Source organism: Mya arenaria, chromosome 13 (genome assembly GCF_026914265.1).
Source record: "Mya arenaria isolate MELC-2E11 chromosome 13, ASM2691426v1".
Taxonomy (NCBI): domain Eukaryota; kingdom Metazoa; phylum Mollusca; class Bivalvia; order Myida; family Myidae; genus Mya; species Mya arenaria.
This window is the reverse complement of record NC_069134.1, coordinates 64,772,480-64,796,593: the sequence shown is the minus strand read 5'-3', so window position 1 is coordinate 64,796,593 and position 24,114 is coordinate 64,772,480. Positions and strand designations below refer to the sequence as shown.

At 35.0% G+C, this 24,114-nt stretch overlaps 2 protein-coding genes across 20 annotated transcripts in view; one reads left to right on the top strand and one right to left on the bottom strand.

Annotated features, from left to right (window-relative positions):
- Positions 1–10,980, top strand: part of LOC128214570 (brefeldin A-inhibited guanine nucleotide-exchange protein 1-like) — a 52,182-nt gene extending 41,202 nt beyond the window's left edge. For 10 of the 17 annotated variants that reach the window (XM_052921108.1, XM_052921116.1, XM_052921118.1 and 7 more), the window contains 6 exons: positions 136–284; positions 1,219–1,393; positions 2,221–2,244; positions 4,633–4,771; positions 5,377–5,494; positions 6,070–10,980. In XM_052921108.1, the coding sequence (XP_052777068.1) occupies positions 136–284; positions 1,219–1,393; positions 2,221–2,244; positions 4,633–4,771; positions 5,377–5,494; positions 6,070–6,219 (755 nt within the window). In that variant the 3' untranslated portion in view covers positions 6,220–10,980. The remainder of the gene's footprint in view (positions 1–135; positions 285–1,218; positions 1,394–2,220; positions 2,245–4,632; positions 4,772–5,376; positions 5,495–6,069) is intronic. The other 7 variants (XM_052921119.1, XM_052921109.1, XM_052921113.1 and 4 more) reach the window with 4 other exon arrangements.
- Positions 10,981–13,154: 2,174 nt separating this feature from the next.
- On the bottom strand, positions 13,155–23,905 carry LOC128214569 (chromosome partition protein Smc-like). 3 transcript variants are annotated; one of them, XM_052921104.1, is made up of 3 exons: positions 23,687–23,905; positions 15,476–15,531; positions 13,155–14,739 (listed from the first exon to the last, which is right to left on the bottom strand). In XM_052921104.1, the coding sequence occupies exons 1-3, from the start codon at positions 23,742–23,744 to the stop codon at positions 13,534–13,536; spliced, it is 1,320 nt and encodes a 439-aa protein (XP_052777064.1). In that variant the 5' UTR covers positions 23,745–23,905; the 3' UTR covers positions 13,155–13,533. The 3 variants fall into 3 exon arrangements, with proteins under 3 accessions (XP_052777064.1, XP_052777063.1, XP_052777065.1); XM_052921103.1 differs by lacking the exon at positions 23,687–23,905 and adding an exon at positions 19,946–20,015; XM_052921105.1 differs by lacking the exon at positions 23,687–23,905 and adding an exon at positions 17,271–17,370.
- Positions 23,906–24,114: the final 209 nt, after the last annotated feature.

Here is a 24,114-nt window from a genome sequence, read left to right as displayed (position 1 = left end):
TATAACACTAGCTGACCCCAGGTGGCATGTGCTCCCTTAAAAATGTCCATATTGAACTTTTTATGCAAACATGGCTGATAATATATAGAAGTAGTCTCCCATTTTTCTGCAAATACTGTGATATATTTTTCACAGAGGCAGTATCAGACCAGAAGTTATTCCAGTGCCTGCTCATCAAGTGTGTTGTCCAGCTAGAGCTTATACAGACCATTGACAACATCGTCTTCTTCCCGACCACCAGCAGAAAGGATGATGCTGAAAATCTCGCAGCTGCCCAGGTAAATGTACGTCATCTGGTTTATGTGAAAAATATTTGTTGGTTTGTAAACCTGGTTGGATTTTTAACAAAAAACTGATATTGTTGAAACCTGATGGCTCAATATCACTTGGTTGATTTCCTCGTTGGCTCGAAGATGAAGTAAAGGGACAATTTTGTTTTGCTCTGTGTAAGCATTCCCGCTTGACTTGATATTCATGAGACTCGAGATATTTTGGGCGGTCCCTGGGAAATCTAGCCGACAGGTTTTGACTGTAATATGAATGAGAATCTCATTGGGCAAGGGGGCGTCTGGAGCTTCGTCATGTAAAAGGTGTAACTCAAAAACAGCTCAAGATGAAACTTGGTACACATGTCATCATGTATCAGGACATATTGCACTACCCAGGTTCTGACCAGCTGTTGTAGTGGAATGTCACCCTCTCTAACCTGTTACCCCAGTCCACTGCAAATTAACTGCCCTGTCCTTGATTTTATAGTAAAAACTATTAGACAGACATAGAGAATGTCTATCATTGGAAGACAAGGGCATATACCACTAAGTTATGACAAGCTTTGCCATCTAGTTGAATCTCTTTTCATTTACCACAGTTTGATTCTAATTATCTAAGTGCTTTGATTGGCCTGTATATTTAGCTGACAAATAGGCTGACTGAAATCACAGAGGCATGTCTAAGGATAAGATCAATATTGAATACTGGCCCAGGGCTTTTACCACCAAGTTATGACAAGCTTTCCCGACAAGTGAATTCTCTTCTCATTTTTCTCAGTTTTTTCTTACGTTCTGCCCCTGGTTTAGAGTGAGGATGATTTGACGGACACAGAGACCGTCTATCAGCAAGAGGACCAGGGAATGTACCACTATTTGAGCTCCGACCAGCTGTTCCACCTCCATCCCCCAATAACCTTCAGTATTCACTAATTATCTGCCCTGATTTCAGAGTGAGAATGATTTGACCGACACAGAAACTGTCTATCAGCAAGAGGACCAGGGCATGTACCACTATCTGAGCTCCGACCAGCTGTTCCAACTAGTGGAATGTCTCCTGCAGTCTCACAAGTTTGCCAAGGACTTCAACTCTAACCATGAGCAGAGGAACATGCTCTGGAAAGCTGGTAAGCTGTTTGTCTTGTATATTAAAGAAACTATGAGAGGTATTGTGATTGTCTTGTTGGTGTTGGCATTAGTGTAATTGTCATTCAAAAACTTTAATTGTAGCTACAACTCATGAACTGTTTTAGAAATTTCAATGAAACTTGGTTACACATGTCGCATGAAATAAAATTCCACATTTACAACTTTGACTTTATTTTTTTTTTCCTTTTTTGACTGAAAACAAACAGAAGAGCTGGGCCATTGCTTCATGGTGCTTTTGTGGATATAGATTACAGAAAGGAATTGGAGTTTATTCATTATTTCACAAAAAATGACGAAACAAAAGCGATAGTATACCTCAACAAATCGAGGTATTTTATGCTTGTTACAGTCATTGCCAAAGGCAATTGTTGTCATGCAAAAACTTGTTGCTGGCACCAATAAACCATTAAGGTGACAATTTTATTCAAAATCAATACATACATACACATGTATAACAAACATCAATTTTGACTGATAAACCTTTAACTACTTACTTAATAATGCATTTATGGAAAATAATAGAACCATTGTTTTCGACATTTATTCATCCTTTTTGGAATATTGAAACATTATTATTAATTGTGATAAATCTTATCTGGGAGTAGGAGTACATCTTTAAAGATATTCATAATTCACATGTTTCCATTGAATCTGTTGCTGAAGTTACAAGGGAATAAAGTTTAAACCAATATGATATAACCTTTCAGAACTTTTTCATCTTGATACCACTTTATAACATTATATTAATATTTGAAAGATATATAAAATACTTCTTTATAACTACATATGTGGTTATGTTTTGTAGGGTTTATTTTAAATTCAAAGAAAGGTACTGTAACTGCTTCAGTTTTCTTGAAACCATTTTGTTCTAATGGTGCATGTTTCACTTGGTATCTATTTATTATATATGTTTTAGTTGTATAAGAATTTATGGGTTGCCGTTTTGTTTATTTTAAGTTGCAAAGCATATTTCAAAAAAGTTGGTTTTGTTTTGGGGCTATTTGGAAATTTGGGGCTACTTTTTTTAAATATAATTATGCTTCACTCTGTCTTCAAACCAAACCCTTATTGGATACAATACGGTTATTTGTCCTAAAATTTGCTTACCTACCATTAGTTCTATTTTGTGGTGCTTTATTTATGGCATCCTGTGGTCAACAGGCATGCGTGGTTCTTTATTTATGGCATTCTAAGGACACAAGAATGTATGGTGCTTTATTTATTACATCCTGTGGTCAACATGCAGGTGTGGTGCTTTATTTATTACATCATTTGGTCTGGTTATTTATGGCATCCTGTGGTCAAGAGGAATGTTTGGTGCTTTATTTATGGCATCCTGTGGTCATGAGTAATGTGTGGTGCTTTATTTATGGCATCCTGTGGTCAAGAGGATTGTGTGGTGCTTTATTTATGGCATCCTGTGGTCATGAGTAATGTGTGGTGCTTTATTTATGGCATCCTGTGGTCAAGAGGAATGTGTGGTGCTTTATTTATTGCATCATGTGGTCATGAGTAATGTTTGGTGCTTTATTTATGGCATCCTGTGGTCAAGAGGATTGTGTGGTGTTTTATTTATAGCATCCTGTGGTCATGAGTAATGTGTGGTGCTTTATTTATGGCATCCTGTGGTCAAGAGGAATGTGTGGTGATTTATTTATTGCATCATGTAGTCAAGAGGAATGTGTGGTGCTTTATTTATGGCAACTTGTTGTCAAGAGGAATGTGTGGTGCTTTATTTATGGCATCCTGTGGTCTACAGGCATCTGTTTTTGTTTATGGCATCCTGTGGTCGAGAGGAATGTGTGATAATTTATTTATGGCACCCTTTGATCAAGAGGAGTGAGTGGTGCTTTATTTATGTTATCCTATGGACAAAAGAAATGTGTGGTGCTTTATTCATGGCGTCCTGTCACCAAAATAAATGTGTGGTGATTTATTTATGGCATCCTGTGGTCATGAGTAATGTGTGGTGCTTTATTTATGGCATCCTGTGGTCAAGAGGATTGTGTGGTGATTTATTTATTGCATCCTGTGGTCATGAGTAATGTGTGGTGCTTTATTTATGGAATCCTGTGGTCAAGAGGATTGTGTGTTGATTTATTTATTGCATCATGTAGTCATGAGTAATGTGTGGTGCTTTATTTATGGCATTCTGTGGTCAAGAGGATTGTGTGGTGATTTATTTATGGCATCCTGTGGTCAAGAGGAATGTTAGGTGCTTTATTTATGGCATCCTGTGGTCAAGAGAAATGTGTGGTGCTTTATTTATGGCATCCTGTGGTCATGAGTAATGTGTGGTGCTTTATTTATGGCATCCTGTGGTCAAGAGGATTGTGTGGTGATTTATTTATTGCATCATGTGGTCATGAGTAATGTGTGGTGCTTTATTTATGGCATCCTGTGGTCAAGAGGATTGGGTGGTGATTTATTTATTGCATCATGTAGTCATGAGTAATGTGTGGTGCTTTATTTATGGCAACATGTGGTCAAGAGGAATGTGTTGTGTTTTATTTAAAGCATCCTGTGGTCAAAGGAATTTGGGGTGCTTTATTTATTGTATCCTTTGGTCAAGAGGAATATGGGGTGCTTTGTTTTTTGGCATGGCATCCGGTGGTCAACAGGATTGGAGCTAATATGGTTGAGTTTTAAAACTGTTTTATATGAGATTGAAATACTTTTAATCATATCAAACATTATAACTTTTTTTTTATATTATTTTTCTAAAACCCATACCTACAAAGAATTCTTGGTGGGGATATGATATATATTATAAGATGTAAGTCAGTATAACCATACAAAAGGTATGACTTTATTAAAATTTAATTTTCTTTCACATGGGTTCATGTTATTACTCCAAATTAAGGGACCGTCTAATTTTTTATGGGTTCAGACATTTGAAATAAATTTTGTATGTAGTGTGAAGAGTTGAAGTGTTAATTTTTCTTAATGCAAAGGTAACACAATTGATAATTAAATGATTGTATTCTTGAATGTAGAAATATATTTTGAATTTGGCTGTTGTTTAGTATTTATTCCAATCAATTAACACAACATCTCAATTTACACAAATGCTTTTGTCAGTATGAAATAAGTACATGTATGTTTCTGAAATCAATTATATCAATAATTAAATTATTGATTAACTTTCCAAAACTAAAAGATATAAATCTTTGATAAAGTCGTCCTAAGTTAAGTAAAAATTCCCCGTGTATTTCAGGGTTCAAGGGTAAAGCGAAGCCCAACTTGTTGAAGCAGGAAACACAGAGTCTTGCGTGTCTGTTCCGAATCCTGTTCCGCATGTACAATGACAATGGCCGTAAGGACGCATGGGACCAGGTGGAGTCAAAACTCATCAGGTTTGTGGCGAATCAATGCTTGTCTGTATTTGGAAGAAAAAAGATCAGATTTTGTCGTAGCCATGGTTTTATCGCAATCTTCATTATGTCAAAAAAAAAATTAAGATACCGTATTGACATCAAACTTATATTGGCAACTGTTTGAGGTCAAAGGTCAATGTTTTGTCCCAATGAAGGTGTGTTTGGCATAATTGTCAACTTATAATGTGAAAACCCCCATAAAATTCATTTATTTTAATGGTCAATTGACGCCAGCTGTATAATGATGGGCCAATCGTTCAGAACTTTAGTCACGTCATCATTGTTAAGTTTCAAATCTTAACTGTTCTGGAAGTTTTATGGATACACTATTGATCTGCTGTATTTCTAACAAGATTTGTAAGATATATTTCAGCTGTACTTCTTTATAATTAAACACTGTAGCTCATCATCAAATTGTTCACATTTAAAAGTCAATGACGATTTCGTTAGTCACGTTGTTAACTTGAACAAAGTTCTGAACAATCGGCCCAATATCTTACAAAATTTAGATACTGTTTAAAATGCTGACACCAAGCTAAAGAGTATATGTGTCACATTATTATGTTTCTATCTTATATTTACAGCGTGTGTCACAGTTCGCTGGAGTATTTCCTGTCCCTCCAGTCTGACAGTCATCGAGAAGCCTGGAGCAACATCATCATTCTGCTTGTCACCCGCCTTCTAAAGATGTCCGATGATAGGGTATTTATTACTGAAATCAGATGTATTTCAACCTCCAGAAAGGAGAGCTTATACTTGCAGTTTGGCCTGTTCATCTGCAAGTCTTTCGATTCTCATTTTGTTCCATATCTTTTTAATCACTTGAATGATTTCTACATAACTTGGCACAAAGGTTGGTTACCAACATTGAGATGAGAAGAGAGCATGCTCAGGGGCGGTATTCAATATTATTCTTTTCCTGATCCTTAGACACGCCTCAGTGATTCCATTCAGTTTATTGGCCAGTTATTTTTACAGTCCAAACAAAATTAATGCTCGGATTCTACTCTTAAACTTAAGTTGGTAATTAAATACTGCTCAAGGTCACATTTCTTAAAGGTCAAGGCCACAGAAGTCAATTTTTCAATTGTGCTCCATAACAATTGCGGGATTTTAAATTGAAATAGCACAAATATTCACCTCATTGAATGGGTTAGGTACCTATCTTCATGGTCAGGGCTTTAGTTATAGGTCAAAGGCCGTATTAGTGTTCAATTGGTAGCTTCTGGACTTCAAAAATAACTGGTCACAAATATCTATGTCTTTTTCCATTTCAGTTCCGTGTACACGCCTCCCACTACTACCCACTGATGTGTGAAACCATGAACTATGACCTCAAACACGAGCTTCGATCCATTCTCAGAAAGTTCTTTGTGCACATAGGGGTCAAGTTTGGCATCACACACCCGGACCGGACGACTAGCTAGTGCGTGATATAAGTGTGATATTTCCCCATGTCAACAAAGTGTGATATACTAAAGTCATGTGATTTTAGATTAGTGGCGTTTGGCTTCAAAAATTAGTGAAATAAATGGCATCAATAAGTATGAAATCTTTTAACTGAGGTAAATGTTTGCAAATTTGAATATGCCATTATAAAGATAAGATGTAGAGGAATTTGCAAATACTGGAACATATCATTGTTTTTATACAGTGTAGGAATATTTTTTACTAAAAACCATGTGTACTTAAGTGATTGTATGATTGAGGAATGGAACATAATAAAATACCAAAAAATAAACCAGCATTTTAGTGATAAATTTATAAAGATAATTAGTGAACCATATTTGCTACCTTTTTTGACCAATGTAATTGTCTACAGCTTTCGGAAAAGCAAATTGAAAATAAGATGAAATCCTGTTACAAATGTTTTGTTTGGAAAGGCTTTGTATAAAATGATTTAGATTAGGCCAAAAAAAATAAATTGTTAAGGGTAACCTTCCCAAAAATTTTACGTAGGGTAGGTAGGGATTCTTTTTGATTTTTAAAAAAAAAAATCAAAATCTGTCGAAAGTTCAGAGTGTTTCCTTGCACATGGCAGTCTTTCCTACATTACTGTCATTGCCTGACTTTGTTTTATCATATAAACAATAATTCTGATCATCCAATTCGCATTTATCCGCCCTTCGTAACTCTCCATTGGCTTACGAATATTTTTTTGCTCAGAAACGGAAAAAAATAGTTAGGGTCGGCGCATTTTTATAGATAGGGTCGGGGTACCCGAAACAGACATTTTTTTTTTTTTTTTAGGCCTTAGGTTGGAATTAATTTCATAAGTTTGTCATCAAATTTTCATTATTTGGCTCTGTAAATGTTGACGGTAAAAGAGTGTGGTATCTACTGAGTATTAATTAACACGATACTGGTTGTCATTCGACTGTTTAACTCTTTAGTCGACGAATATAGCAATTATGGGCTGATTCTTCAGAACTTTATTAAAATTAACAACGTGATTAACAACATTGTTGTTAAATTTTAAACGTTAATTTTTTTTATGATGTTTTCACATTTTTAAACATCAATAATTACAGCTGCAATTTTGGTCTCAAATCTTGTTTGTAAAACAGCAGATCACAAGTGTATCCATTTAACTTCTAGACATGTAACAATTTTAAAGTTAACAACGATGGTGTTAACAACATTATTCACTTTAACAATGTTCTAAACAATCAGCCCTATAATTCGTTAATAAGTAATGGCTCATGGTTGTATAAACATATGAAATACTTTGACCACCCCGGATCTCTGACTAGTAACCAAGCAGAGTAAGGATCCCATTTCTGTCGTTTAAATAGTACATATACAATACTGTTGTGAAAACATTCTAACAATTACATTTTCTTAATATTATGGAAAAGCTACATGCAGCTGGAAAAAATCAATACAAATATCAGGTTCTTTTCGCTCCCTGATAGACAGCGCTACCATAATTTTACAATTATTACCATGAAGTGTATTGCTTATTGGTGTGTATGATAAATGAACGTTTACAGATATTTTTTCCATTGCTATTTATTCCAAGCATTCCAGTTAACTGTTGATTGAAGTGGTCTGAGTGTTCTATTTTAAAACTCTCTCACAAATTGACAGTTTTTTGTTGTTGTTTTATTTCTCGGAATCGGCTCATTTTGGCATCAGTGCCTTCAATTCAGTCATATAAGATAGCTCACAATATAATGAATCCAATTTGTTTGGTAAACTGCCGAAAAAAAAATTAGGGTAAAGTTTTTAGCAATTAAAAATCAATTTTCGAACATAAATATGAAAACTGCGATCTGCTCTTTTGTCAGGTTTCCAGACATTTACGCAAAAATTGGCTCATTCGAAGACAAAAAATAAAAAAAGTTGTCAAAATAATCAAATTGTGAGAGAGCAGCTTTGCTTTTACATTCACATGTACATGGTTGTATGATATTAGGATCATTTATCCGATGTGTGCTTTAAGTAAAAGTTAAGTTGGTGTTTATTGTGCAGAAATACTTAAGTTATGCCAGTGCAATGTCTTTGTGCATATTTTATTTTGTGTTCAGTTCCTTTTGTGAGATCTGATAGAGTTTCCGAGTAGTTTTAAGGTTGCCGCCCACAAATAAGCTAGCTCCATAAACCATAATGTTCAATTTTGATGCATGGTGACTCTATATAATGTATTTATCATTTGAAAGGTATAAATCTTACTTATATGTAATATAAATTACTTAAAGACATCATACATAATAATATTACCAGTACAGTTTGTATTATTCGGCTTTATTTCGTTTAACTGATTTTGGACATGAAACTACCCGGTACCCATTTTGCAATTTGCAAAAATTAATGACAGAAAAAATATCATACATAAGGATTTTACCGGTACAGTTTATATATTTCTTTTTTATTTCGTTCAACAGATATCGGACGAGATTAACAACCTATTTGGCAGTTTTTAAGCCAAAAAAGCTTGTTTGTTATATTATTTGCAGCCAAATTTCATTTTACCGTTTAGTTTTCTGCTCATAAAACCCTTGCATTTGATGCTAACATTACATAGGGCAACAAGGCACAAAAGTCCAATTATTTGTGAATCAGTTACCTTAAAAACAAATGTGAGATTTGAAAATGCTTCTGCTAAACCATTTCATGCTTGTCTTAAAAATCAGATAAATTATTAAACGATAAATTATTAAACAGCTAAAAAAAGTCTTTTTCGACGTAAAATTATTTTTAGCCTATTTGTATTTTCTTAGGAACTTTGGCAAATACAATTTTTGCCGTTTGAAATGATTTATTACATATAACAATGTACTACTAATGTATTAATAATATTTATTTTATGTTTTTGTATCTAATGGGTAAATTTTAAGACTGCATTTATAAAGAGGAGTGAGAGTGGTCTAGTGGTTCAGGTGTCTGCCTATGACTCAGGAGGTTTTGGGTCCGAGCCCCATCAGGGTGAGAGTGGTCTAGTGGTTCAGGTGTCTGCCTATGACTCAAGAGGTTTTGGGTCCGAGCCCCATCAGGGTGAGAGCGGTCTAGTGGTTCAGGTGTCTGCCTATGACTCAAGAGGTTTTGGGTCCGAGCCCCATCAGGGTGAGAGCGGTCTAGTGGTTCAGGTGTCTGCCTATGACTCGAGAGGTTTTGGGTCCGAGCCCCATCAGGGTGAGAGCGGTCTAGTGGTTCAGGTGTCTGCCTATGACTCAAGAGGTTTTGGGTCCGAGCCCCATCAGGGTGAGAGCGGTCTAGTGGTTCAGGTGTCTGCCTATGACTCAAGAGGTTTTGGGTCCGAGCCCCATCAGGGTGAGAGCGGTCTAGTGGTTCAGGTGTCTGCCTATGACTCAAGAGGTTGTGGGTCCGAGCCCCATCAGGGTGAGAGCGGTCTAGTGGTTCAGGTGTCTGCCTATGACTCAAGAGGTTTTGGGTCCGAGCCCCATCAGGGTGAGAGCGGTCTAGTGGTTCAGGTGTCTGCCTATGACTCAAGAGGTTTTGGGTCCGAGCCCCATCAGGGTGAGAGCGGTCTAGTGGTTCAGGTGTCTGCCTATGACTCAAGAGGTTGTGGGTCCGAGCCCCACCAGGGTGAGAGTGGTCTAATGGTAAAGGTGTTCGCCTCCATCTCAAGAGGTTTTGGGTTCGAGCCCCATCAGGGTGAGAGTGGTATAGGTGTCTGCCTCCGACTCAAGAGGTTGTGGGTATGAGCCCCACCAGGGTGAGAGTGGTCTAATGGTATAGGTGTTCACCTCCAACTCAAACGGTTTTGGGTTCAAGCCCTATCTAGTTTCTCACGGCCTCTCAAAAAGGACACAGTACTGGTTTCTGTCCAGGAAACTTGAGAGTGATTCATTTCAGCTTTAAGCTGTCTTTACAATTGAGCAAAAAATAAATTGGTATAAAGCAAAGAAGGTTGTTCCTCTATTATTGTAAATAATGGAAATGTTTTTCAGTCTTGTGATTTGTGACTGTTCAAAAGTTGAAATGTTGGACGGACATTCAATGTCACTGAAAAGTGTATGAATATGAAACTTGGTACATACGTGCATTTGTTGATATCTTAAAATTGTTTATTTGTTTTAAGTATAGTCACCAACTGATGAAGAAGTTTCAAATTGATTATGTAATGATACTCGTTGGTCTTGATGTTTGTAGATTATAGTAAGTGTTAAGGAGAAATAATTGTTATTGTTATTTATGAATATTGTTAATATATACTTGTTTTTTTTCTACATCACAAGTTAACAGCATTCTTGTTGTAGTTGACATAAAAATGCATATTTTTGTCAGTCTTACACAAAAACTCTATTTGGCATTGAAAGGGAGAATAATTGACTGTTTTCATTTTATTTATAACAAAGAATTAAATCATGTTTTAATTTTAAAAATGCTTATATCCAGTTCTTACCAATGTAACTTTTTATTGGACAGGGTGCTAAAAAGACGCTTGTTACTAATAGGACATTTATGGTAATCTTTAATCAATTAATCTTTAAGGCAACGTAATGAATCTATTATTAAACTATTCAGTTTGTACAAACATCTTGCATTGAAGTCAAACTTCATAATTATGTTGATATGACTGCCACATGTATAAACGTATATTTTGTAAATAGTGCGGATATGTATGTACTATGTGTATTTATGTCACATAATCTGTGTAATTCATCATGTGAACACGATTCTGAACCTTTGTTTAAAGGTTATAAATAAATATTTATATGGCATTGACTTTAATTCTTAGTAACCACATTTTTAACTCGAATATTCAAAGAATAAGGAGAGCTATACTACTCACCCAAGCGTCGGCGTCACCCCTTGGTTAAGGTTTTGTGTGCAAGCACACATAGGTTAATATCTCAGCAGCTACTTGAGGTATTGCATTGAGACTTGATACAATGGTACTCAACCATTCAACCTACTCAATTAACCAAATTAGATAACTCTAGTGTGCATTTAATGCCAATAATAGGCCTTTATTATTTGACTTAGAAATTCTGGTTAAGGTTTTGCGTGCAAGCACACATAGGTTAATATCTCAGCAACTGCTTGAGGTATTGCATTGAGACTTGATACAATGGTACTCATCCATCCAACCTACTTAATTAACCAAGTTAGATAACTCCAGTTTGCATTTAATGCCAATAATAGGCCTTTATTATTTGACTTAGAAATTCTGGTTAAGGTTTTGCGTGCAAGCACACATAGGTTAATATCTCAGCAACTACTGGATGAATTGCATTGAAACTTGATACAATGGTACTCAACCATCCAATCTACTTAAATAACCAAGTAAGATAACTCTAGTTTGCATTAAATTCAAATAATGGCCCCTTTTTTATTCAACATAGAAATTTTGGTTAAGGTTTTGCATGTAACCACTTTTAAGTCAATGCTTCAGCAAATACATCCTGTATTGCATTGAAACTTTACACACAGGCTCCCAACCATTTAACCTTCTTATTTAATCAAGTAAGATAACTCTATCTTTCATATTATATCATTTTGCCCCTTTATTATGCGACTTAGAAATTCTAGTTAAGGTCTTGCATGTTAGCACACATAGGATAATATCTCAGCTACTACTTGATGTATTGCATTGAGACTTTATACATTGGTAGTCAGCCACTCAACCTAGTTGAATAATCAAGTTCGATAACTGTGTTTTTCAAATAATGGCCCTTTATTATTACACTTTAAAATTCTGGTTATAATTTTGCATGTAACCACATTTATGTTAATATCTCTGCACATCATGTATTGCATTGAAATCTAATCTAACAGTGATCCATGCATGTTTCGCCAAAACTTTTCAATCCTTACACTGAAAAGCGGCGGAATAGTCGAGCGCACTGTCTCTGTGACAGCTCTTGTTCATTGAAAAGTTCCGGGTAAAAGATTTGTGAATACAAGCAGGCGGGCAGAGGGCTGTTGTTAACATTATTTTGTTTAAGTTCGTTTTCTGTATCGAAAATATGGCAGTTTTTATCTGATCTTTATGAGTCTCTGTCAGAATATTTAAAGCATGACATTAAAGACAGATTTAAATCTGTGTCATCTCAGGTCAAAAACTAGGTCAGTAGGTCAAATCAAGAAAAAAATATGCTCATAAATTCAGTGTTTATCCAATCTTCATGAAATTTGGTCAGAATATGTCAACATGACATTTAAGACAATCAACTTCCAGTGTAGACCTTCTTAATCTTTAGGAATACATAGCCTCTATCAATTTCAAGCCATTATCTCTGTGTGAAACCACTGACTACCACTCAGACTTGGTCCATGTTGACAAGCCTCAATGAACAGGTGTCATGGAAACCTTCTGGAGTGAATATAAACCTGGTAGAATTCCTTTTTAATATTCAGCATCTAAATCAAGGCAATACATTGAAAAGCAGCAGTTATTTTTAATCCTATGAACATATGTTTTGCTGCAAAATCACAAGTTTTCAAATTTCCATTGCTAAGAGCAGTTTTCCAAGTTTGCCATTGCTAATATGTTGTTGTTTTTTAAGATTGCCATTGCTTTTAGAGGTTTTTTTTAAGTGTCTGTATTGATTTTAAATACGAGTGTCCCTTTTAGTATTTTGTAATCTGTACCTAAATAATATGCTTTTTTGGTTTTAATCCTTTAACTTGAAAGTCAAATGAGTTAAACATGATAATGTATTAAAATATAAAAGAAAAAATATATATCAACCTATATTGTGCGCCTTTAAAGTAATATGCCCTCGCCTAAATATGCTCAAGTTTTCTGCCGCTTAGGGTTAATATGTGCTCAAATTGGTCATCGATACCATTTGAATGTCTCAAGTTAAACTGTTCAAAGGAGGCTTCATTGTCTTCAAATCTGGCTTTACAATTTAAGTTAAAAGAAAGATATACATGTAGATAAAAACAGTTCAATTAATCATTTACTTCTGATTAGCATAAATATAGCACATTGGCACAACTTGGTCAGCAAAATAGTATCACAGGCATAAAGCAATGTTCAAATTACAGCAGTTCTGTAATTTTGTTCTTCTGTTACCGCGTCCATTTCACAACCTTTAACATCGTATATTTTCGGGATAAACCGAAAATAGATTCAAAACAAAGCAACATTGGAAATGACTAGGTATGAACTAAGATCGCGCTTTAACCAGACACGTGGTCAGCAAAAAGAGTGTCACGTGACATGTTTCCATTTCGAATAGCATTCTAGCACCTGATTAAAGCACACTGTCAAGGTCAATCGCAATTAAAGTAAAACCATTGCCAGAAAAAAATCCACGAAAACTTCACTTCCGTTTCCCTTTCGAAGACTTATTGATCACAGTAGAATGTCTACCAGCCGGAATCCATTTACCATTTACGACGGTATCTTCTGCTTTGCTGATTGGCGGAAGTCCTCCCTGCGCGCGCGTACTTGTCGTCTGCTTTGCTGCTGTCATACTAGGCATGGAAGCACGCATCGTGCCGTTTGGTTTTTGCTGTATAGCTCCACGAGCTGTTAATGGCACCCTGGTTCCAAAGTTTGGACTTCTTTGCATAGGTCTAGGTGAGCTAAAATTAATATTTTTCACATCAATTTTATCTGATGTCTTTTGTCTCACATCAAATTCCGGCCTCATCGTACCTTTTAACAAGATGTCTTTGATATCTCTCACATCACCGGAAATTTCATTGTTTTGTTCACGGAGATTTCTCATTTCAATGTATTGTTGCTTCATCACTTCTCTCATTCTTTCAACCTCACTTCGCATTGCCCTACTAGCTCTATCAACCTCCTCCTTAAACTTCGCACTTATAGCACCCTTTTCCGTTTCAAGTCCATGGATTCTTGTATTTTGCTGATTTACCATGTTTTTAGCTTTGGAAAGCTCCTTTTCCACAGAATTTACTTTGTCTTTCATTGACACTATCTCCTTCCGAAGTTTTTGTATCTCACTATCTTGTTCTTTATACAGCTCATCCGACTGTAATTTGTGTTTATCCACCTTCAACTTGTCCACCCTTTTCTGTAACTGCTCTGCGTAATCCTCAGTCTGTTTCACGAGATCTTTTAAGTCTTTTATTTCTTGTTCTTTCTCCCTTATATGCACATCTTTTTGATTACCCTCCCTTACCAAATGTGAAATTCTGTCATCCCTGTTTACAAGCGAATCTTTGAGTTCACTTATTTCATCTTCTTTCTTGTCGATCTCCTTCTCTTTTACCTTAACTATTTTTAACTTTTCTTGCTCATGATTCTTCGACTCCACCGTAAGTCTCATCCGTAAAGTGTCTATTTGTTGTTCAAGCGCCTTGTTAATCCCGATCACAGTTTCTAAGACGTTTACCGCTTCCTGCGGCATTGAAAAGCTCCCAATGGCCTCCGATTGTTCACCGGAAGTGGCGGTGGACGGACGGGAGGCGGAGGGCGAGTGGTCCCCGGAAATGATGCCAAGGGAACCATCCTGTGACCGCACGGTCATCAGACCTTGACCTTGGATACCCAGCTTGTCCTAAAAAATAGAATGATTCTGAATAAAATATAATTATCCACGATTGTTAATATAAGAGTCCCCCAAAAATTTGTCCAAGTTTACTTTAATTTATCATCCCCTATGCAAACATTTAAAATTTCGTTTATAGGGGAGCGGCGCATGTCAAATCGCCCCTCAATCGTCGCGTGTTAATGATGTTTAAGAGGATGACATTTTTTTTCATTTTCTTGGATAAATGACAAGACACAAACATGATCTATTAGACATCAATACTGTCAATAGCACTGACACAGATTGCCTAAGGCTTCTGTTTCAAGTTGATAGGATATTTGTTCATCGATCTATTGTCCTATATTCTAGAATATGAATTGATGATCAGCAATATGGAACATGGGATTCAAGGAGATGACATTCAATAGAACATATTCACACAATACAGGTGTTTTCCTTAGCTCTTATATAAATAAGTCAGTGGAGGAAAGAATGGAATTTACAAAGCTATTGCACGATTTGAGTACAGAAAACAGAACATAATTTCACTTGTGACTGGTAATAAGGCATTTCTTTCAAAATTTAATTTTGTACAACCATGATTAACCCAATTGTATTAAACAAACTTGTCCACATGTTTTGTTTTTGGCCAATTTAAAATTTAAAATTATTTGATTGGTTAATAGTTGATATTGGATAAATATTGCCCAATCAACAATATGTTGGGCATTTAGGGTAGGTATGTTCACATATTCTGTCTTACCCTGGAAGCGTCTAGTTTATCTCCTGGGGCCATTACTGTCCCGCCTGTCGCCATACCTGGAAATATAGAAATGTTGAACGTTTGTTATGCTACTGGAGAGCGGTTACGAATGAAATAAAATAACATTCTTATCTCCTATACATGAAATTATTTAAGCTCCCATAAACATGATAAATGTAATGGTGGCACAACACACATGTAAGTTTGTGACCTCACGTTAATGTAATGATGTCACCTCCAACATACATGTATGAAAATGCATTGGCATACCCTTCCATAAAAGTAATGATATTATTTCCCATAACTGAATGGTGGGACATTCACAAAACGTGATGGTATCACGCCCAAACAATATAACAGCGTAACCTCCAAAAAGTAGAATGGCGTGACCTCATATAAATGTAATTGCGCAACCTTTCCAACATTTAATAGCGTAATATCCAAAAGTATTGTATTGCTGTAACCTCCTATGAATGTAATGGCGTACCCCCTCCCCCCCCCAAAAAAAAAATAAATAAATAAATAAATAAATAAATAAAAAAAAAAAAAATAAAAAAAAAAAAAATTTAGTTGTCACCTCCCATAAACATCTTCCATAAACAATGTTGTCACATCCCATAAACTTAGGTTGTCGTCTCCACTTAACTGACTAACAAATGCCACGTAATCTCTCATAAAGTTATTATGTCACCTTCCATAAACTGATGGTGTCACCTCTAACAAACTTATGGTATCACATACCATAAACTAATGTTGTCAACTTCCATAAACTAATGATTTCATCTCACATAAACAAATGATTTCACAGCCATAAACTAATGGTGTTACGTAACCTCCCATAAACTAATTTTGCCTCCTCCCATAAACTAATGGTGTTACGTAACCTCCCATAAACTAATGGTGTCATATCCTATAAACTAATGGTGTCATCTCCTATAAACTAATGGTGTCACGTTATCTTCCATAAACTAATGATGTCACGTAATGTCCCATTAACTAATGGTGTCACGTAATTTTCCATAAACTAATGGTGTCACGTAAAATGGTATCACGTAATCTCTTAAAAGCTAATGTTGTCTCCTCCCATTAACTAATGCCGTGACGTAATCTCCCATAAACTAATGTTGTCTCCTCCAATAAACTAATGATGTCATCTCCCATAAACTAATGATGTAATCTCCCATAAACTAATGTTGTCTCCTCCCATAAACTAATGCCGTGACGTAATCTCCCATAAACTAATGTTGTCTCCTCCCATAAACTAATGCCGTGACGTAATCTCCCATAAACTAATGTTGTCTCCTCCCATAAACTAATGCCGTGACGTAATCTCCCATAAACTAATGTTGTCTCCTTCCATAAACTAATGCCGTGACGTAATCTCCCACAAACTAATGTTGTCTCCTCCCATAAACTAATGATGTCATCTCCCATAAACTAATGTTGTCATCTCCCATAAACTAATGCCGTAACGTAATCTCCCATAAACTAATGTTGTCACCTCCCATAAACTAATGTTGTCTCCTCCCATAAACTAATGATGTCATCTCCCATAAACTAATGCCGTGACGTACTCTCTCATAAACTAATGTTGTCTCCTCCCATAAACTAATGATATCACCACCAAAATTCTAATGCTCATACCTTCCATAAACTAATGGTGTAACGTAACTTACCATAAACTAATGCTGGAACATTTAACAAATAATTTTCCGGCTTAATTATATAAAACAATGTTTGATACATTATTTATAAAAAAATACGAATTGATTACGACAAATAATTAACTACAAACCTTTCTCAAAGTGCCGACCACCCAAACGAGTAGCCATTAAGAAACCACTATATTTGATCACAAATAAACATTTAACTCGATGTTACGCTGCTTCTTAAACAATCATTTATCAATGTGCCCATTTCAAAACTCAAAATTAGACATATCAGTGATCCTCAATCGATCTGTGAGATTAAGGGTAATTCCTTTTGGATCGAATCCAACATATAGCTAATGGACTGAAACAAGTATTAGTGTTACATGTTTAAAAGTCCACAAACAAAAGTGGCAGTCACAATACAGTGGTTTAAAGCCTTAATCTGACTGTGATCGAAGCGCACATGACTTCTATAGACATCGTGAGAAATGCTAAAAAAGAGTTTTAAATCAAAGTCTTGCATAAGAACTCTACTGTATGTGACCAAGGGCACAATGACATTAAGAACAGCCAGGTGCTATGTGAGAAAGAATGTCCAATGGTCCGCCTCTTATCCTAGAAGTCATGGGTTCGAGTCCCACCTGGGCACCTTCTGAAGATGAGCCTTTAAAAATTGATACCAGTACTGGTTTCTTCAGATGACAATATCTATACCTCATGGTAATTCATATCAACATATATAGCAGTTTTCACGTGGCTCTAAGATAAAATGGTAAAATATCATTTTAAATTCCTTGTTTCCCCTTCAAAATCAAGTTTGGCGAGAGTGGTATAATGGAATATGTTGTAGGGTCGGTCCCAACATGTGGGGGAAAGTTCGTGGCCTCTACAAATCAATGTTTAAACTGATTTCTAACCACAATACAGACTAGAGCCCAAATTCAATCAGCTCATAGCTGTCTTCTCCAAGGGACTAAAATGTATATGTGGATAAGCGGGCCCTATGCCACTTCTAAATAGGTATATGCATGAGCCTCTAAAATGTGGATGAGCGATCCCTTTGCCACTAAAAGGTATAAATGTATATGTGGATGAGCGATCCCCCATGCCACTAAAAGGTATAAATGTATATGTGGATGAGCGATCCCTATGCCAAAAAAGGTACTAGTATAAATATATATGTGGATGAGCGATCCCTATGCCACTAAAAGGTATAAATATATATGTGGATGAGCGTTCCCTATGCCACTAAAAGGTATAAATATATATGTGGATGAGCGTTCCCCATGCCAAAAAGGTATAAATATATATGTGGATGAGCGTTCCCCATGCCAAAAAAAGGTATAAATATATATGTGGATGAGCGTTCCCCATGCCAAAAAAGGCATAAATATATATGTGGATGAGCGTTCCCTATGCCAAAAAAAGGTAAAAATATATATGTGGATGAGCGTTCCCTATGCCAAAAAAAGGTATAAATGTATATGTGGATGAGCGATCCCTTTGCCACTTAAAATTTAAATGTATATATGGATGAGCGATCCCTATGCCACTAAAAGTATAAATGTATATGTGGATGAGCGATCCCTTTGCCACTTAAAATTTAAATGTATATGTGGATCAGCGATCCCTTTGCCACTTAAAATTTAAATGTTTATGTGGATGAGCGATCCCTATGCCAAAAAAGGTATAAATGAATATGTTGATGAGCGATCCCTTTGCCAAAAAAGGTATAAATGAATATGTTGATGAGCGATCCCTTTGCCACTAAAAGGTAATTGTATATCTGGATGAGCGATCCCTATGCCACTAAAAATATAAATGAATATGTGGATGAGCGAGTCCTATGCCACTGGAAGGTATAAATGTATGTGTGGATGAGGAGCCCTTTGCCACTAAAATTCTAAATAGGTATATAGATGAGCCAGACCTTTGCCACTAAAAAGTCTCAATTTATATGCTGATGAGTGAGCTATGTGTCACTTAACGTCAAAATGATTATTTAGATGACCGAGCCCTATGCCACTTAGTCTAAATTAATAAGTGAATAAGCGAGCCCTATGACACCAAAGGTTTAAAAGTTGTTTTAATCTTTCATTGAGAGCAAATGATGAACATGTCTTTATGTCTTTACCTATTCGTCTCAGTAGAATCTCATGCATCAGTCTGGCTTTTTGATTATCCATGTCCATAGTTATTCATGTATTCACAAAAATATTCCCATTTTCAAACATATACCGTACATTCCTTAATGTATACTCTTTGAAAACTCAGTACTGTAGTCAGTACCTATAATTGTTGCCATAAATCTTGTTTTGAGCTTTACTATGAGAGATTAGAGGATTATAAAAGTAGACCTTTCACATTACCAATCTCCCATTTCAACTATTGACCTGAACGTATCACCTTAAAGTGATTAAATAATTTACATATTTCTGCACATGGCATGCTGTCTGCTTTCTTATTTAAATGAGGAGTTATAGATTTGATTAAACATTTAGAAACGAAGATTGTCATCTTATTGTATGCTTTCCGGTGGTATAAAGAAATCTAGCAGTGAAATTAAAATGATATTTCACTGTTTGAAAGAGTGAAAATATCAATTGATATTTTTCAATGTTTTGAAACTTTAGCCTGCTCTGACTTCAAAATAAAACGTCAGCGCGTACAGGGCTGGGCCACGAAATCAACGACGTCATTTGCGTTACGTGGACATACAGTTTGTCGCGTTTTTTTCTACTAAAACGCAATTAAAACTTCTTTCTACACTATTTTTAGCCATATATTAAAAAGGAAAACTGATTTAAACACTTCTTACTGGTAAACAAAGATCCGATCCCTCTCGCTTCAAGATCCACGGATTTTCGAGCATGGATTGACATTGTTGCTTAATATGTTACTACCACAATTCAACCAAAAGCTTTCATTTATTACATTTAATGTGTAGATTTTTCATTATTCCACACAATAAGTATTGAAGTATTGAACGTTTAAAATTCTGTCAAAACAACCGCTCTGTGGTCAGAAACAAAATCCATCAAACCATGTTCATTAGATCTCCACAAAATATCAATGTATACTAGAAAAGCAACTTTTCCAAATAATATAAATAGTCCAGTCTATCAAACATCAGCTCTAAATTTCTTCTTTCACAGTCCATGGCGGTTTGAAGATACACTAATATTATTTTTTATTATTAATTAGATGCTTTGAATATAAGACTTATTCTGCCATTTAAAACCTATACTTTACTGAAACTGAATAGTTCAAGCTGTACTTATTTGAGGCTCATAGCCTTAAACTAATCGTTGCATTTGCCAAATATTTGTAATTTACAACATTTCAAACTGAATGGGACAGAAGAACAGTACCTTGCTTTTTTATAGAAATAGGCATAGTTTTTCTGTTGAATATTGATTGATGGAATGTGATCCATTAAATAGCAACGATTGATGTCATGTTTGAGATATTTTATTGCTTTAATGGCAACTTTGCCAAGACGTATCCATGTAAGCTCAAGTACATTTAGACTTTACGTACACCTGGTCCATGATTACGAACTGTCTCAAGTGCTAGCATAGACTCGGTCATAGAACTTTAAAAAAATCATATTTATTGCATTCGTTTCGGTAAAAGAAATGTAAATAGTTGTACAATTTCAAACTGAACTTCAGTAATTCCCATTATCATTACACGACTAGAAGGATAGTTATAATGAAATAAACATTTGCAGTTTTTCCATTTGAGGCTAAACTCAGACGACTTGAGACAATGGCTCAGTATGCCTAAAGCGCTATCACTAGCCTTGGAAGTTATATGTAAGAACTAAAATGGTACATGTTTCCACATAACCATGTTAAAGACAATTAAACAGTGGATGAAACCATCTATCATCACGGTCTTAACATAATTAACACGACAATAATACGGCAATTGCTTTTATACATTCAGGATTGGTAAGAATTTGGTACATCTAAACTAAATCGTTTTATTGTGGTTGTAAACGCATTCATTTCCTACCTTTAAAACATAAATCCACCTTACATCCACAGTGTACATAAATGTGTCCTTCATACCTATTAATGATACGAGAAATGGGTGCAAGTAAAAGCTTTAGGACAATATTTGTTCAATAATTCAATACTGATATGCCATATGGAATATAGAACTCGTAAAACAACGGCAGCAAAATCCACTGCGACACATTTTACGTGAACTTTATTGCCGTTCTGTTCTATTTTATGCGCGGAACTACGAGTAAAAAGGCTGTATATTAATAAAGGAATGTTTTGTCCAAAATCCATATAAAATAGGTCATGAACAACTTCAGTCCATTTATAGACATTATTTTTGGTATATCTTAATGAGAAAGAAATATACTAGGTTTCTTTTAATAATGAAAACAAAAGTTTGTTCTTAAACATCTAGATGTGGTTCAATTCGAATACCACAGGGGTAGGACGGTCTGTCATCCGAAAAAAGATACCGCAGTTCATATATCCTTCATAATGATGGGTTTAAAGATGACCATCAAAACATATACATGTTAGAATATTGACACGTTCTAAAAAGTATTAAGGCAGCATTATTTAAGGCTGAAAACGATTTTAAGCAAGCATGATATATCTGTTTAAAATACCATATATACTATCAAATTTCCTTTTTGCACATTTGCTATGCATTGTTTAATATATTAGGATGTTAAACTATCTAAATAATACATGTACATAATATTAAATAAGTGACGAATTTTAGGCAATTTTGTTATATTCTTATTTGTATCACTTTGGCGTTATATGTTTATATCGATGTTGATCCTTTTTGCGTGCTTTGTCCAGTTAATAAATAAGGAAAATAACATTAATACATTTGAAATAAATAATACTCCATGTTCTGTAAAAAGTATCACATTTGTGTTACGATCAGAAACATTCAACTACCGCGTTCTCATTTCTCAAGAGTTGACATTTGTAGACGTCTATATATCATGAACAAATAAAGTAGCTTTTCCACTCAATATTTGAAATGCTATTTATCTTGCAGGTTCCCCAAATATAAAACCCATAATGTCCAATCAATGGTTTCAATGGTGAGTAAACATTTCACCCAGGTCTGAATGAAAATGTTGCAGCTTTGAAGTTGCATTATTCTAATTGGGATTTGTGGCTTCACTTAGCCATATGTTGTTATGTTTAAACGTTGTATGGTTCATACCTTAGTTCTACATTAATAAGTTGAAAAAATAACGACTTTAACACTAACATGTCTATGAAAAAATATAATTAAACCGGATTGAGTTAGACACTTATCATAAAGATGCCTAGTGAATATCTGATGTGATCCATCGATTGCTGAACTGATTGAATATTTGCATGCCTACCTGCAAAAATGGTCCTTGATCTTTTATGTGATGAATGGATTGATTGATTGATTGATTGATTGATTGATTGATTGATTGATTGATTGATTGATTGATTGATTGATTGATTGATTGATTAATTGAATGATTATATTTAAGAATAGAGCTGCGCTTTAATTACTGTCAAAATGGTTCGTCATATTTTATGAATAATTGATTGATTGATTGATTGATTGATTGATTGATTGATTGATTGATTGATTGATTGATTGATTGATTAATTGATTGATTGATTGATTGAATGATTGATTGTATTTATACAAAGGGAATCAACTCAAACGTACGTTAGAATAGATCGGGCCGAGTTAGTCGAGTTGCGATTTCATCACTGCCAAAATGATCCGTCAATTTTTATTTGATTGATTGATTGATATATTGATTGATATATTGATTGATTGATTGAATGATACATTGATTGATTTATTGATTGATGGATTATTGATTTATTGATTGTTTTTATTGATTGATTGATTGATTGATTGATTGATTGATTGATTGATTGATTGATATATTGATTGATTAATATATTGATATATTGTTGGACGGATGGATTATCTGATTAATTGATTGATTGCTTGATCGACTGATTAATTGATTGATTGATTGGTTCTATTTTTACAAAGGGAGTCAACTCAAACGTTCTTAAGAATATTTTGAGCGGAGTTAGTCGAGTTGCGATTTAATCACTGTCAAAACTGATTAGTAGATTGATTGATTGATTTATATATTGACTGATTGATTTTGATCGTCTGATTGACGGACTGACTGACTGACTATCCGACTAATTGATTGATTGATTGATTGATTCTATTTTCACAAAGGGAGTCAACTCAAACGTACTTTAGAGTAGATTGGGCCGAGCTGAGAAATAAATCACTGTCGAAATGGTCCGTCATCTTCTAAGTCCAACATGGTGTTTCTGGTTTAAATGATAACTTGTTACGATTTAAAATTTATGTGGTAGGCACAAACAGCATTTGGTTTGAAAGGTAAACTGAAACTTACAGTAAGAGAAAACACAATGAATTAATAAACTACATAGAATTTCTCTATAATAAACCATAACGCAGTGTTTATACTATATAAAATAAAAAATAAAGATAGAAACAAAACTTTAAATAATCTGCAATGACGACTTACCTATCTTAATTACAGGAACAATCTTCCTTTGTATATGAGGTTCCGCCTTCCTTGTCATTCTCGTGTTCCAATGTTCCACTTGATCAGTCAATATTTATTATTTAACGTAAAAACGTATCTTAATGACTATCTTGTCATCATATTATCATTACAACAATTCTTCTTGCTTTTTTTTTATTTCCACACAGAAAACATTTCTATTTTCATTCTTTAAACCAATTTTTGGCGCGACCTTTAACCTAAACACTAAACATTTAGTTCTTCAAAAAGTTTACAAAGATTTCTTTGTGTGAAATACCTTTGTTGTAATGTTCAATAATGACATATAGTCTTAAAATCGTTCAGTTCTTTGTGGTTGCAATGTGGACTAGTGAATGTTCAATCAACCACAAGTCTATTGAGATTATTCGTCATTAAATTACTTAATC